At 35.9% G+C, this 12,987-nt stretch overlaps 3 protein-coding genes across 7 annotated transcripts; 2 read left to right on the top strand and 1 right to left on the bottom strand.

Annotated features, from left to right (window-relative positions):
• The first annotated feature begins 18 nt into the window (after window positions 1-18).
• On the top strand, window positions 19-1,236 carry LOC131363751 (uncharacterized). The gene is made up of 2 exons (XM_058406595.1): window positions 19-174; window positions 308-1,236. Exon 2 carries the CDS (start codon window positions 334-336, stop codon window positions 1,060-1,062), a length of 729 nt encoding a protein of 242 aa, XP_058262578.1. The 5' UTR covers window positions 19-174; window positions 308-333; the 3' UTR covers window positions 1,063-1,236.
• A 4,317-nt stretch (window positions 1,237-5,553) lies between these two features.
• On the top strand, window positions 5,554-6,999 carry LOC131363241 (gap junction beta-3 protein-like). Its single transcript, XM_058405571.1, has 2 exons — window positions 5,554-5,611; window positions 5,879-6,999. The coding sequence occupies exon 2, from the start codon at window positions 5,899-5,901 to the stop codon at window positions 6,664-6,666; it is 768 nt and encodes a 255-aa protein (XP_058261554.1). The 5' UTR covers window positions 5,554-5,611; window positions 5,879-5,898; the 3' UTR covers window positions 6,667-6,999.
• cd37 (CD37 molecule) lies at window positions 6,943-12,937 on the bottom strand. Of its 5 annotated transcripts, XM_058405573.1 has the most exons (12): window positions 12,806-12,937; window positions 12,026-12,093; window positions 11,617-11,680; window positions 11,164-11,294; window positions 10,892-10,966; window positions 10,601-10,708; window positions 10,281-10,433; window positions 9,830-9,913; window positions 7,989-8,970; window positions 7,781-7,858; window positions 7,410-7,541; window positions 6,945-7,251 (listed from the first exon to the last, which is right to left on the bottom strand). In XM_058405573.1, the coding sequence occupies exons 2-9, from the start codon at window positions 12,089-12,091 to the stop codon at window positions 8,917-8,919; spliced, it is 735 nt and encodes a 244-aa protein (XP_058261556.1). In that variant the 5' UTR covers window positions 12,092-12,093; window positions 12,806-12,937; the 3' UTR covers window positions 6,945-7,251; window positions 7,410-7,541; window positions 7,781-7,858; window positions 7,989-8,916. The 5 variants fall into 5 exon arrangements, with proteins under 5 accessions (XP_058261557.1, XP_058261558.1, XP_058261556.1 ...); XM_058405575.1 differs by lacking the exon at window positions 7,410-7,541 and having other exon boundaries at window positions 6,944-7,251; XM_058405574.1 differs by lacking the exon at window positions 7,410-7,541 and having other exon boundaries at window positions 6,943-7,251; window positions 7,781-8,970.
• Window positions 12,938-12,987: the final 50 nt, after the last annotated feature.

Here is a 12,987-nt window from a genome sequence, read left to right as displayed (position 1 = left end):
TAAAAAGTGTGACCTAAATTCAGTGTGGTAAATGCTGTGAGTAACAGAAATTTTGATGATGTTAGCAGTTCAGCGCACTATACACTGAGTGGCTGAAAATATTATCATATTATCATTGTCAGCATTGCTGATACAAAAGACTGTCACCTTCTTCTCGCCAGGCATTTTCTCTAGGTAAGTTTATTTCATATTTTAAAGTTCTAAATGATCTAGTTTAAACATGCGAACTTTTAAGAAATATGAGAGTATATAGAGACTTTATAAAAGTAAACAATTATGAACATACAAGTTTTGTTTTCTTTATTAGCCAGAAGAACTTAAACCCGAAGGGCAATGGCAGCAATTGTTACTGGTCTGATCCCCATTCTCCACACTGCAGTAGATGCCGCCACCACCACCTACAAAGGGCGCACCGTCTGGTTCGGCTTTCTCTGTATTCGCCTTGTGACTCTTTTTGTTGCTGAAATGCCTTGGTTTAAACTGAACTCCGACTTCAGCTGCATCATCACCAAGGACAGCATGTGCACTCGAGCCTGCTTTAACCAGCACTTTGATAAGCCTGTGGTAATGGCATGGAACTATATTTTCATCCTCCTCATCCTGTCTGTCCTGCTCATGGAGCTTTTCGCTGCCCACTTGTACACAGCTTTTGAGAAGAGCTCTCTAGAGAACTGTGAGAAAGACTGTGAGCTGAAAAGTGCAAGTGACTCTGGCAATAGCACAGCTAGAATAGTGATCCTAGACATGCACCAAAGCAGGAACGCTTTGTTCTTCTACTTGTTTAATGTTGCTCTGCGAGTTTTGGTGGAGATTTGGTTTGTGTATATTCTGCTTTATTGGAACTTGTCTAAACTAAACCAAGGGGCATTCATATGTAAGAGTACCACTTTTGGATGCCCAGATCAGCAGTGTTTGGTGAGTGGTTCTGCTGAGAAATCCATGTCTATCTATGCTCTATTGTCCATTTCTCTGCTGATCATTATCAGCCATTGTGTCTTCTGTGTCCATTTAATCAGCCACTACCTGTGTAACTGTAGTACCACGGATTCCTACAGTGTGTAACTTCCCTGTTTGCAAAATATGTTTTGGTGTCTCTGAACAATTATGGTCTTTTATTCATGTCTTTCTTTGTTCTGTTACAAATCTTTCAGTCCAATGTTACTTTGTATGAAATTGCATGAATTTCACTGAATTAACTGGTTTGCTGAGTTTTATTGAATTATGAAATGTGTGGCAATAAAGGGAGTCATGATTTGACCAGATTTGGCTGTGTTGGCTGTTGGTGTTTCTAACCTAACCTCTCTGTTCCTTTGTTTCTTTGTTTCTATATTTTACTGTTGGCCTATTGGAACTCAGTGGTGTCAAATCGTATCCACAAAGGGCCGGTGTGGGTGCAGGTTTAAATTCCAACCGAGCAGAAGCCACACCTGAGTATTGAAAGCCAAGATTATTTGATTAAACAGGTGGATATAGGTGTGGCTCCTGCTTGATTGGAATGAAAACCTGCACCCACACTGCATAGAAGATCTGACACACCTGATGTAACCACACAAGACAATGTGATTGTTTTCCTATTGCAGACATGCACATTATTTTCTTTCGTTCGGTTTCATTTCTAACTGTACACTGGCATGCACTAAATGGTCTCCCTATCAGTAATTTTAAAATCCTGGGCAATGATGCTATAAATAATAATCTCGATAATGTAGTTAATTAAGTCTATTGATTCTCTGATTCTATTGAACATCTGAAAACAAGTGACAAGTATCTGAAATAAGGATGAACAATAAAAATTAAAATATCTTTTAAACTTGTTTAAATTATTATTTCAGTTTCTGACTATGTAATACCATTTAATATTATAGTTTCACTTTGAGCCTAATGCAGTGTATAAAACTCATTGAAATGATCATTCTTGAGTATGCTGAATATTTCTTTTAATTAACAATTGTTTGAATTCTAGATGATTCTTTTTTTTTCATAAAAATCTATCATGTATAAACATATATGTATTTCAATTATATTTTAGACAAAACATGTATTCATTTTTGCGTTCGGCAAAAACAACCACAGGAAAACCTCAACTAAACATGCATTAGACATAAAAGTGATTTAAATCAACAGACAAACTCTGTTCAAGACTTAACTACACTTGAGCTCCAATCCTTCTAAAGTGATCAAATGGCAAAACTTCAAAAATGACAAAACTTCAACAGTGCTGTAATGAACATAAGCATGCTTGAGCAATTGAAACAGAATGTCTAAACATGTAAAACCCTTTGTATGTACTGTATGAAACAAAATTTCTCAGCCTGGAATTTTGTCCAGGAAAGCAGAAACAATATTTTGACCACACCTGTATATATACAACATCTGACAACTGATAAGCTACAGAACATCTTGTACAATAGTGACCTACCCACAAGTATCACATATCCCCTCTGGCCCTTCTCAGTTTCATGTATCTGTCCAACAGCAAGGTCAGCATGGGAAACATGGCCATGAACAAGACTCTGGCCTGATTGCTGAAACTCTGCATTGTCAAAGTCCTGTCCCTAACATGAAGACCATCAGTCACCTGCTAATAACCATTGTAGGGGTTCAAGTGGTTAAAACAGCATAAGCAGGGAATGGTGTTAAAAGCATTGTCCACTTCCTACAGGACTATATGTGGGTCTTCCCCAAACTGTCTTAGAACATCTCAGGGACCTAGCCCAAATCTATTCCAACATGACAGTGCCCCTGTGCACAAATCAAGCTCCATAAAGACATGGTATTCCAAGATTTGTTAGGAAAAACTGTAATGGCCAACACTGAGCCCTGACTTCAACCCCAGTGAGCAGTTTTGGTTTACACTGCATGACAGGCCTTCTCACCAGAAGTCAGTGCCCGACCTCACTAAAGCTCTTGTGGCTTAATGGGCAAATCTCCACAGCCATGCTTCAAAATCTAGTAGAAAGCCTTCCCAACTGGAACAAGTCCATATTATTTTGAATGGGTTGTTCAACTAGAACATATGGGTGTGATCATCAGGTGGCCACATGCTTTTGACCAAATCCTAAAATGCACTTATGTTGATGAACGGCTGATATAATTGATTATACTACTTCAAAGATTTGTTAGCCGAGTCCGCCATATAGCTGACTGACCAGCCTTACTTCAGTGGAAGTACAGCTATATTACCGGGGTTTTTTTCCTACCATGTTAACTCTGGCCCCAGTAGCATCCAAAAATGAGTCTGTCTTGGCCTCTGTCTATCTACATTAGCTGTTCGGGACTTTATAGTGATGTGCAAACTATGTCACTGAATATTAAAAGACAACAAAGTAACTGAGTGACAGAATAACAGAGTGTGTGGAACTGGGACTGAAAAAATAAACGGTCCAACACCTCTGTGCTTCATACAAAGTAATAATATTCCATTAAAGCAAAATATAATAAAAATCAAGAAAAAATACTTTTCCCAGCCTAAAACTGCAGTTGAGTCTAGAACCTGATTCATCTAGTGTTGAAATATTTTCAGACTAACAAATTACATTTGTTCTGCATTTTTACTGTCTGTCTGCGGTTCCTTCCCTGGTCGACTAGCCAACAGCTCCCCATAGTGGTTACTGTTCACTATTGTTTGTCATCCTCTGAGGAATATCACAGTTCACAAAGAGTGATTTCACGTGTTTAATTACACCAGTGGCAGATGCTGTGGAAAGCAGTCTCAGAATAATTTGACAGGATTGTACAACAATAACCATGGGTTCATTTTGGCAATGATGTTTCAAGGAAGGCTCAAAATTTGAAACCATTTGATCAATCCTTCATTTCTGGTCAATAAACCACGGCTCTTTCTTTTCTCTTTCATTTCTCTGTTCTGAGGTGCACTTCATGACCATATCTTATTGCAGTCTATGTGGAATGACAATCCTATTCTGCATGAGCAGCAGTCCATTTAAAACACTGAACTGGTTACTACATGGGTGTACATTTGGTTTGAACATTAGGGGTTGGAGTGGGGGGGCAGATTAGGGGTGGGTTAAATGTGAGTAGCTAGGCATCTGATATATCTTAGTTACGTTTTAGAAATACATGTATGATAATGTATTGAACCGCTTTTTAATGTTTATTCCACAGCAACACATTCTGTAAGTCATAATGAATACATACATAATGAGCGTGTAATGTTAGCCATGTCAATTTTATAACCTTATGAAAAAAACAACAAAGCATTTTTTCTATATGAAAATTTTGATGCTGCTCAAGATGTTTGATGCTGACCAAAATGTTACATCACTTATGTCATGTTATTTCAAGCAATCAGCTTCTTAATAACATAGGTGTTTACTTACTAGGTCACAAAATAAATGCTGCTGTACCAGTTTAACTTTTGTGCCAGTAATACCCAAATTAATATTAATAAGATACTTGCTGGAATTGCAGCAAAAAGTACTTGCAACAGTGAATGTTAGACATTACCCATGTTTTTATTTGTTATTCCAGATATTCATTTTTACACCGTCAGAAAGAGAGAAATGTACATCATGAGTGTCATTTAATTCAATTCTATCTCAATTAGAAGTTGTCTTTGTATAGTGTTTTAAACTATGGACATTTTCAGCAATATAGTGCAGCTTTACAGAAATTGGATGTAAAATTTTTTTTGAAATGCATCTGATTTATGGACATATGGGTCAAGAAATCTAAGATAGATGAGAAGCCTTTCATCTTTGTTTATTTAGTTATTTGTGACAAACAGCCCTCATAACCCCTGCCAGCGACATATAAGACATACATACACACACACACACACACACACACACACAGTCACAGCCATCCCTGCTGAATGCAGCAGAGAACAAAATTTTTTATCTGTGCAGGTCATTGTACGTTATACAAATTTTTTTTTTTCTGTTTTATCAAACTAAAGAGCTTTTAATGGTTGTAACTTTGTACAGAGAGCAGAACTGTTTGTACAGTGGCATCAGGAAAAGACTCGACCAGGAAGCACTAAAACAATACTACAATGCACTAGTATTAGTAATTTAAAATGATTGAAATTAATGAATTTAATTACATGATATAACTGTGTGTTTGTGCGATTGATTATTGCTCCTATCTCAAAGTTTATATCGATTTGTGGTATACTATATTGCACTGAGGTGACAAGTATTTGATGTAAGCCAGCATTACACCGATGCATGAAGCTGTCAATATTGGGATAACACCATTATCTGTACATGGCAGTTAACTCTGACTATATTCAATATATTCTTTAGTTAGTAAAATACCCCTGCAAACTTCATTTCTTATAAACAGATTCTTATCATTTATATTTCTGCCCATTCACAAAGATAAATTAATTTTCTAAATGATTTTCAAGTTATACTTACTTATAATTAAGTAATACTTGCTGCCTGTGTTAAAAATACAGTACACTTTCTTCTAGGACCCAGTAGATAGTATGACCTAAATTGAGTGTGGTAAAACATTGGGAGTAACAGAAATTGTGATGATGTTAGCAGTTCAACACTCTATATACTGAGTGTCTGAAAATAGTAGCATTGTCAGCATTGCTAATACGAAGGACGGTCCGATTGTGCTTGGCAGAAATTTTCTCCTCGTAAGTTTATGAATTAAAAAGAATTCCAATTTAAAAATATTACTCATATGAAACATGCATATTAATTAATTAATAATGATAAAATGCTGATTTTATAATTAATTATCTGTTGTCTAAAATGGACATAAACACGAGGCTGTATATCTGTTATTTAATTGTTAATTGTTTATTATATAATTATCTTTTCTTAATTAATTATCTATATATTAACTGCCTATTACAGTTTCAGTTATTCCCCAACTTTGATCCATTTGATTTCTTTATTAGCCAGAAGAACCTGAAGGGCAATGGCAGCAATTGTTACTGGTCTGATCCCGATCCTCCGCACTGCAGTAGACGCCACCACCACCTACAAAGGGCGCACCGTCTGGTTCGGCTTTCTCTGTATTCGTCTTGTAACGCTTTTTGTGGCTGAAATGCCTTGGTTTAAACTGGACTCCGACTTCAGCTGTAACGTCACCAAGGAGAGCGTGTGCACTCGAGCCTGTTTCAACCAACACTTTGACAAACCTGTGGTAATGGCATGGAACTATATTTTTGTCCTCCTCATCCTGTCTGTCCTGCTCATGGAGCTCTTCACGGCCCACGTACACTCAGTTTTCCAGAAGAAAAGCTCTAAAGAGAAGAGTGGAGTGGAGCTTGAATCTCTGGGCGAGCTGAAAAGTTCAAGTAATGCTGGTGATAGCACAGCTGGGGTGATGATCCTAGACATGCATGGAAGCAGAAACGCGGTGCTCTTCTACCTGTTCAGCGTAATGCTGCGGATTGTGGTGGAGCTTTGGTTCGTGTACGTTCTGCTTTATTGGAATTTGCCTAAACTAAACCATAGTGTATTCATATGTAAGAGCCATGTTCAAGGATGTCCAGATCAGGAGTGCTTGGTGAGGTCTACAGCAGAGAAATGCATGTCTATCTATGCTCTAGTGTCCATTTCTGTGCTGGTCATCATCAGCAGTTGTATTTTCTGTGTCTACTTCATTGGCCACTACTTGTGTAACTGTTGCACCAAAGGGCCACACAATGTGGAAATACATGGTATTCAAAGTGGGTTTTAGATCCTCTAAAGTGTGGTTTTCCATTCTCGTCTTTTCTTTTTGTTTTTGTTCAACATTTTTAATTCAGCGTAATTTTTTGTGTCAAGAATTGTTGAATAGCATTGTTGCTTTTTTTTTTCTTCCTGTCTTTTACTGAATTGTGAAAAGTATAGCAATAAAGGGTGTTGCAATGTCATCAGTTTTGACTGTGTTGACCATGGTGTTTCTAACCAAAGCACATTTTTTTTGCTTCTTTGCTTTTTTTTCACATTTGGTTTGCAGTGTTAGAACAGGGCAGACAAGACAAATGATTGTTCTTCTTTTGCAGACATGCACATTATTTTATTTTGTTTTAATCCAGGTGTGTAATTTACAGTAATTTACCATGCTCTAAATATTTTTCTTTCATCATTCGCTTACATTGAGGATTATGTTGCTATAAATAATTACTGGAATGATTTAGTTACATTATTATAATTGAGCATTTTGAGTCCCGGGCATAACAAGGTCAGTTGCAGAAGTCTGTATCACAGCATTCCTTCTCCACCAGATGAGACACTTTCTCCTCACATTCCTTAGTACTGGCACATCGGCGCACTTCACCATCTGAAACAAGTTACAACAATGTGAAATAAGTAACACTGATTAATAAGAATGAAAAGACAAAGACTGTAGTATAGACTTTCTTAATATTTTATGTTTTTTACTGGTTGTATTCAGATATTTCAAAATGATTAATACTTAGCATTTTTGTTTAAACATACATGCTGGTTCATGCATTATGAGCCTGATGCATTGTGTGAGACCCATGCTGCACTCTATCTCTTCCATTTGCTCACAGTAAGGATGGTTCTTCTCAATGCTCTGGCAGTAGTTACACATCAGGCCCTGAGCAACTGACATAACCACAGTGCTGAATATTTCTTTTAAATAACCAAACATTTTTAGTTTCAAGTGATTAGTAAATTTGTATAATATGTATTTAAATCATCCGCCATTCATATTTTAGTCATTTTCTGGTTGACTTTTTTATATTTATTTTTATGTTACAGCAAAAAAAAAAAAAAAAAGAAGTAGAAAAACCCTACTATACTAAAGCATTAGGCATGGAAATGATTTAAATCTATAGACTTACCAGAGAGAACAGCAAGGAAAACAATCAGGACTGAAACTCGAGGTCCCATTATTCAGTTGACTGAGTAAATGAGGAATGCTGGCCAAAGATATTAAATCATTATAATAATGAAGTAAATTATCAAAATTTCAAAAGTATAAATATAATCATGTTTGCGATATTAAAATAGATTATCTAAATGTAAAAAATGGAGCAAGCTTTCTCTAACCTATTCAGTCCAGTTTGTCCAGGAAACAAACTTTTTTTTTCACCACACCTGCATATATATATACAACATCTGATAACTGATGAGTTATGAACATCTCCCACATGGGTCTACCCACGAGTATCACATATCCTCTCTGACCTTCCCCAGTTTCATGTATTGCTCATGATTAAAATGAACATGTTGGATTACAAATGCAGTAATCTCTGATTCAGGAATTATAACGTTTTTATGTTGTAATATATTTTAACGTGTAAGATCTTTAAAATTATATTTTGAATTATTGTTTGTGGTTTCTATTGTGGCCAGTGTTCATATATCAATAGGAGATTCTCCAGTTTGATTCACATACCTAATGTTAAACTATCCTGAAATTTTACTATACATTATGTTTTACATAATTTGTATTATTGAATAAAAAAGTCAATAAAGTATTACATTGAATAGAACTCTCCACCTTCCTACAGGATTGAGGTCATCCATTGTGTAGGTGTGACAACAGATACTCATTATGTTGGTGAAATACATACAGGTGCTTCTGTTTTTCCTTCTTACTGGAAGACAGGAAGATTACATGCAACAGATACTTTAAAAGCTCCAGGCATAGAGAAATAAGGGCTGGGTCAAACACTGGAAAATCTGAAACGATAACTAAAGTTTTTAGAAAAACATACAGGCTCTATTAATATAAACAACACCACACTATTATCTGAAAATATTATTTATTAACATCAACAATTCTATATATGACAATCACAGGGAAATAATGTACAGGAACCAATGATTTGGGGTTATAAAATGAACTCCCACTGCAGGTATAAAATGTACTACCACTGCTGGTAGGTACAGAAAACAATACTGCTAGAAAATGAACATTATGTCAGAATGAATAATACAGAAATCTGGTAGCTGATGTTCTTCCTGAGTACCACTAATCCACGGAAACCCAGTTATACAGACACATCGAAAGGATGGTACCACATATCTGTTGAGACAGGGGCCAAAAGGTGATGTTAATTCCCTTCGTTTTAAATAGAAAACATAAAAAGTAGAAAGAAATCCAATTTTTAATAGTAGAGCAGTACTAACGATAGTTCCCAATTTAAACCACAGACACAAAATTATACAAACTATTGCACAATGCACCACACAGCCAACATGCAGAGTACCTTGCCAATACTCCACATTGAAATCGCTGTTAGGATTTGGAAGATACAGTAATGTTAATCAGTGAAGGTATGCAAGCATATACAAATATATTTATTGAATTCAGCTCTTCTCACTTTAAATACCTTTATCAAATCGTAGTATCACAGTGATTTGTTATTAAATGCTAGAATATCACTAATGCTACAGAGAGTTTGGTTTGTAAATTTATAATTTACAGTACACTGTTTAGAGAGGAGAAACTGTATTGTTTAGAAAATATTCTGGTATGTTTTGCTTCGATGAAGCATCAACCACTGTGATATTACTGCACTAGTCTGAATAACACAGCTCCACTTGACAACACTACATCCACTCTGAGACCTGGAAAGTTGACCATGGCTGCCATATGTGTTTCTTGGGTGGCAACATCGAGAGGGGTGAGTAAGACAACAGAATGTGACAATACACACCCACTGCAGACACTACAACACAAAGTGCATGTGAAATTGCAAATACTGCACGTAACAGTAACAATAAGGTGCACTCATTCAGTCATGCATTCTATTCATGCAAAAGTGCAGTATGCTTTGTGTAGCTATAATAACTTCAGTATCTTGTTACATATTGAGAATCTGGAGAGAGGGGGGAGGTTTTGTAAGAATGCATTCACTTTCAGTGTGGCTGTTAACTCTTACCTCTGCAACAGCTAGCGCAAGGACGACTCCAAGTATGATCATAAGATGTGCATCAAGCCAATTTTTAATAACGTGTTTGCAGTTCTAATGAGATGGGGAAAAAACCCAACTGTGATCCAAAAGCACTGCTAGTCACATTCATAAGGGTTGCATATTAAAGCAGCTTAGTTAGACTTATTTATAGACTTACTAATTTATAGGACATAATATTTTTCACAGGTTTGAGGACATGACTGGCACAACAAGTAACAAATAAGTCTAGTGCTGACCTTTTAAAAGTAACATTGTTAGATCAAGCACTTCACTGAAACAACTACTAAGCAATTGTACCGGTTACCATTAAGTACCAGGCTTTTATTTCCAAATATTTACATTTTTGAACTGAAAATCGTACCTAGCATATAATAACAATAGCAAAAAAGCAGGTTAATTGTATAACATCATACCGTACCTGCTCATACACCCAACATGTGGAATTTGATAATAGTGGACAGGGGCAGGGGCTTGAGATGTGATCAGTGGCATTATTTGTAGAATTTTTATAGAAACAGGAGCAAGGGACCAGTTCCCAGTCAGTTTCCCCATTCCAGCCACAGCAGTGGGCCTTGCAAGACAAAACCTCAGGTTACATTCATAGTTTGGGTCTTGAATTTATGGAACTGAACTACTGAAGAGATGTGAGATACTTACAATCATGACAGCACAAATATTTAATGACATTGGTGGTTGTTGGAAGTATTGTTGTGCATGACTTCTTAACGTGGGCCTTACCTGTGTTTGAAGGAGTTCTAGAGGTTCTTGAAAATGCTTCAGATTTGTATTATTTTTCCCAAATGATTTGATAAGTCCAGTAACATGCTCATGCAGAGAATTCTCAAACTAGTGTGAGGAAAGTGGAAAAAAAATGATTAATGTTTATTTATTTAAAGTGTATTAAAGGTAATAAAGGTTTTAGACATGTAGAGACTACCAAAGCCCTCCCCCTTCACCCCTACTTAAACCGTCAAAGAAAAAAAGTGACAGGATGTCACAGGGTGTGTGCTCTCTCCATGCTTGACTTACCGCAGTTCTCTGTGTGAAGAGCAGAACTGTGCCAATTATCTGAGCTGCAAGAAGCACGGTGAGCAGGATAAAATACTGCAGAACACAAGCCACAAAAAACACAGGCCAGTTTAGTACTGAATTTCAGCTCAACGAAGCAGATTTAAACTTGCATCAATTATAATAATATTTATAATAATATAATAAATATATAATATAAATAATATAATTGTCATTTAAGCACTGAGCAAGATAAACATTTTAAAATGATGAATTATTGTTAATAAACTCACAATTGCCAGCATGCATTTGACTTCCTTCAGAGCACCTAGGCTCCCAAAGAAGCCCAGTAACAAGGTGACAGAGCCACTGATGACCAGCAGATAGGAGAAGAGAGACAGGGATAGGTAGCGAAGGGGAGGTACTGTAAAAATGCACATTAAGTACTGTAAAAAAAAATTCACATGACATCTTAAGATACCCAAGTTAATGTTAAAGATGAATCTAACCAATAACATTAATTCAACCTTAAATCTCCTACAATAACAATAATCAAGGCTATGTTTATTCATTGTTATAGAGAATAATAAACCATATTTAGGCTTAAAGGATTAAAATGTGTACTTGTGTGTAGCTTACTTCTTGAAAGAAGGGGGAATAAAAAAGGAAAAGAAGGAAATGTGGCTAGCAAAGGATCCATTTATTACTATTATTATGATCTGCAAATCTAGTATTTTAATACTCACTTAGAAAACTTGTCTCTGCAAATATTATCCAGAGACCAAACCCCAAGATGGACAAACCCAGCAGCTAAAAAGGAAAATAAAAATGATATACATGAGATGAGAAACACTTACATCCAGATATCATATGATAATGAGTGAAATTACAGTTTAAACTATTTATTATTTAGTGTACCAACAAATATTTAGCCTCAAACTTAATTTTACACAGTTAATGAAGGACAATGTTCATACAATATCCATATTTCCATAGTTTAGACTTATACAATAAACATGCTTAGTATTTTTTTTTCTGAAAAAGGCAAAGGATAATAAATACAAACATTAAATAGTTACATTTAACATATGGCATATGTGTTAAGCTTATAACTATATCATAATATGAAATAGTCATTATTCATATACAACTTACAAAAAAGATTAGGTTGAAGAGAAACAGGAAGTACTTGGTGACACTGAGGCAGCACTCAGATGCCATATCTGCAAAGAAATTTTGTCATGTGTCAGTAATAATACAATAGTTGTGCATTTTGGTTGATGTGTTAATTCCCAATCAGTTATTATTTTCTGAACATGATTTAGGAGACTACTTGTCTTAAAATGCATAATGTCTTAAAAACAGGATGTTGGCTTCAGAGTTATGCTGATATGGTCTGGTGATTTTCTGAAATGCTCATCATTCATTTGCATATTACTAGGTATATTGGGTTTCACGCTAGAACAGTGTAAAACAGCACACACCCATGCGTGGCCTGAAAAGTACAAACAAAGATAAAGGAAAATGCAGCGCCTGTCCATCTCACATTACTCTGCCTAGGTGAAGGAAACAGAGGCTATCATCTTTCACAGTATGCTTGAACTATTTATGCGCTGGGAACAAAGTGGGTAAATAACATGACCATTAATATGGCATGATGAACAGAGAAAAATACTGTAAACACTGTGAAAAAAAAACTTCATACAGTTTGAAATATCTACAGATGATTCAACAACAGTAGAATATCTCTCTCTCTCTCTCTCTCTCTCTCTCTCTTAGTGCAAACCAAAATCAATAGTTAATCAGTCTGATAAATCGGCATTCAGTAAGATTATTATCGTTGTTATCATATCCATACACTGATACAGCTTCAAGACATTGAACGATATCACTAGATACAGCACTTACATTGGGTAATAAATAACTAAAACTTACCTCATGTATATATATTTTCCCAGTAAAAAGGATAACACTGTATCTGAGTGAAATATGACAACCTTGTATGAGACCATGTAGAAGATACTTTGCATATGGTGCTGCATTGTAGAGTGACTTTGGAGTCCTGGGCTGCATGCAAAGCATCTGTGCTGTGACTGGTTTGTGAACACTCAGTTTCA

This window comes from Hemibagrus wyckioides, linkage group LG13, assembly GCF_019097595.1.
Source record: "Hemibagrus wyckioides isolate EC202008001 linkage group LG13, SWU_Hwy_1.0, whole genome shotgun sequence".
Lineage (NCBI taxonomy): Eukaryota > Metazoa > Chordata > Actinopteri > Siluriformes > Bagridae > Hemibagrus > Hemibagrus wyckioides.
This window is presented reverse-complemented; position numbering and strand designations above follow the sequence as displayed.

Coding starts and splice junctions, on each gene's coding strand:
- LOC131363751 (XM_058406595.1), top strand. CDS start 334: ATGGCAGCAATTGTTACTGGTCTGATCCCCATTCTCCACACTGCAGTA.
- LOC131363241 (XM_058405571.1), top strand. CDS start 5,899: ATGGCAGCAATTGTTACTGGTCTGATCCCGATCCTCCGCACTGCAGTA.
- cd37 (XM_058405572.1), bottom strand. CDS start 12,091: ATGGCATCTGAGTGCTGCCTCAGTGTCACCAAGTACTTCCTGTTTCTC. Junction 11,681..12,025: donor TCTTCAACCTAATCTTTTTT/GTAAGTTGTATA, acceptor TTTCCTTTTTAG/CTGCTGGGTTTGTCCATCTT. Junction 10,434..10,600: donor TAGAACTCCTTCAAACACAG/GTAAGGCCCACG, acceptor TTGTCTTGCAAG/GCCCACTGCTGTGGCTGGAA.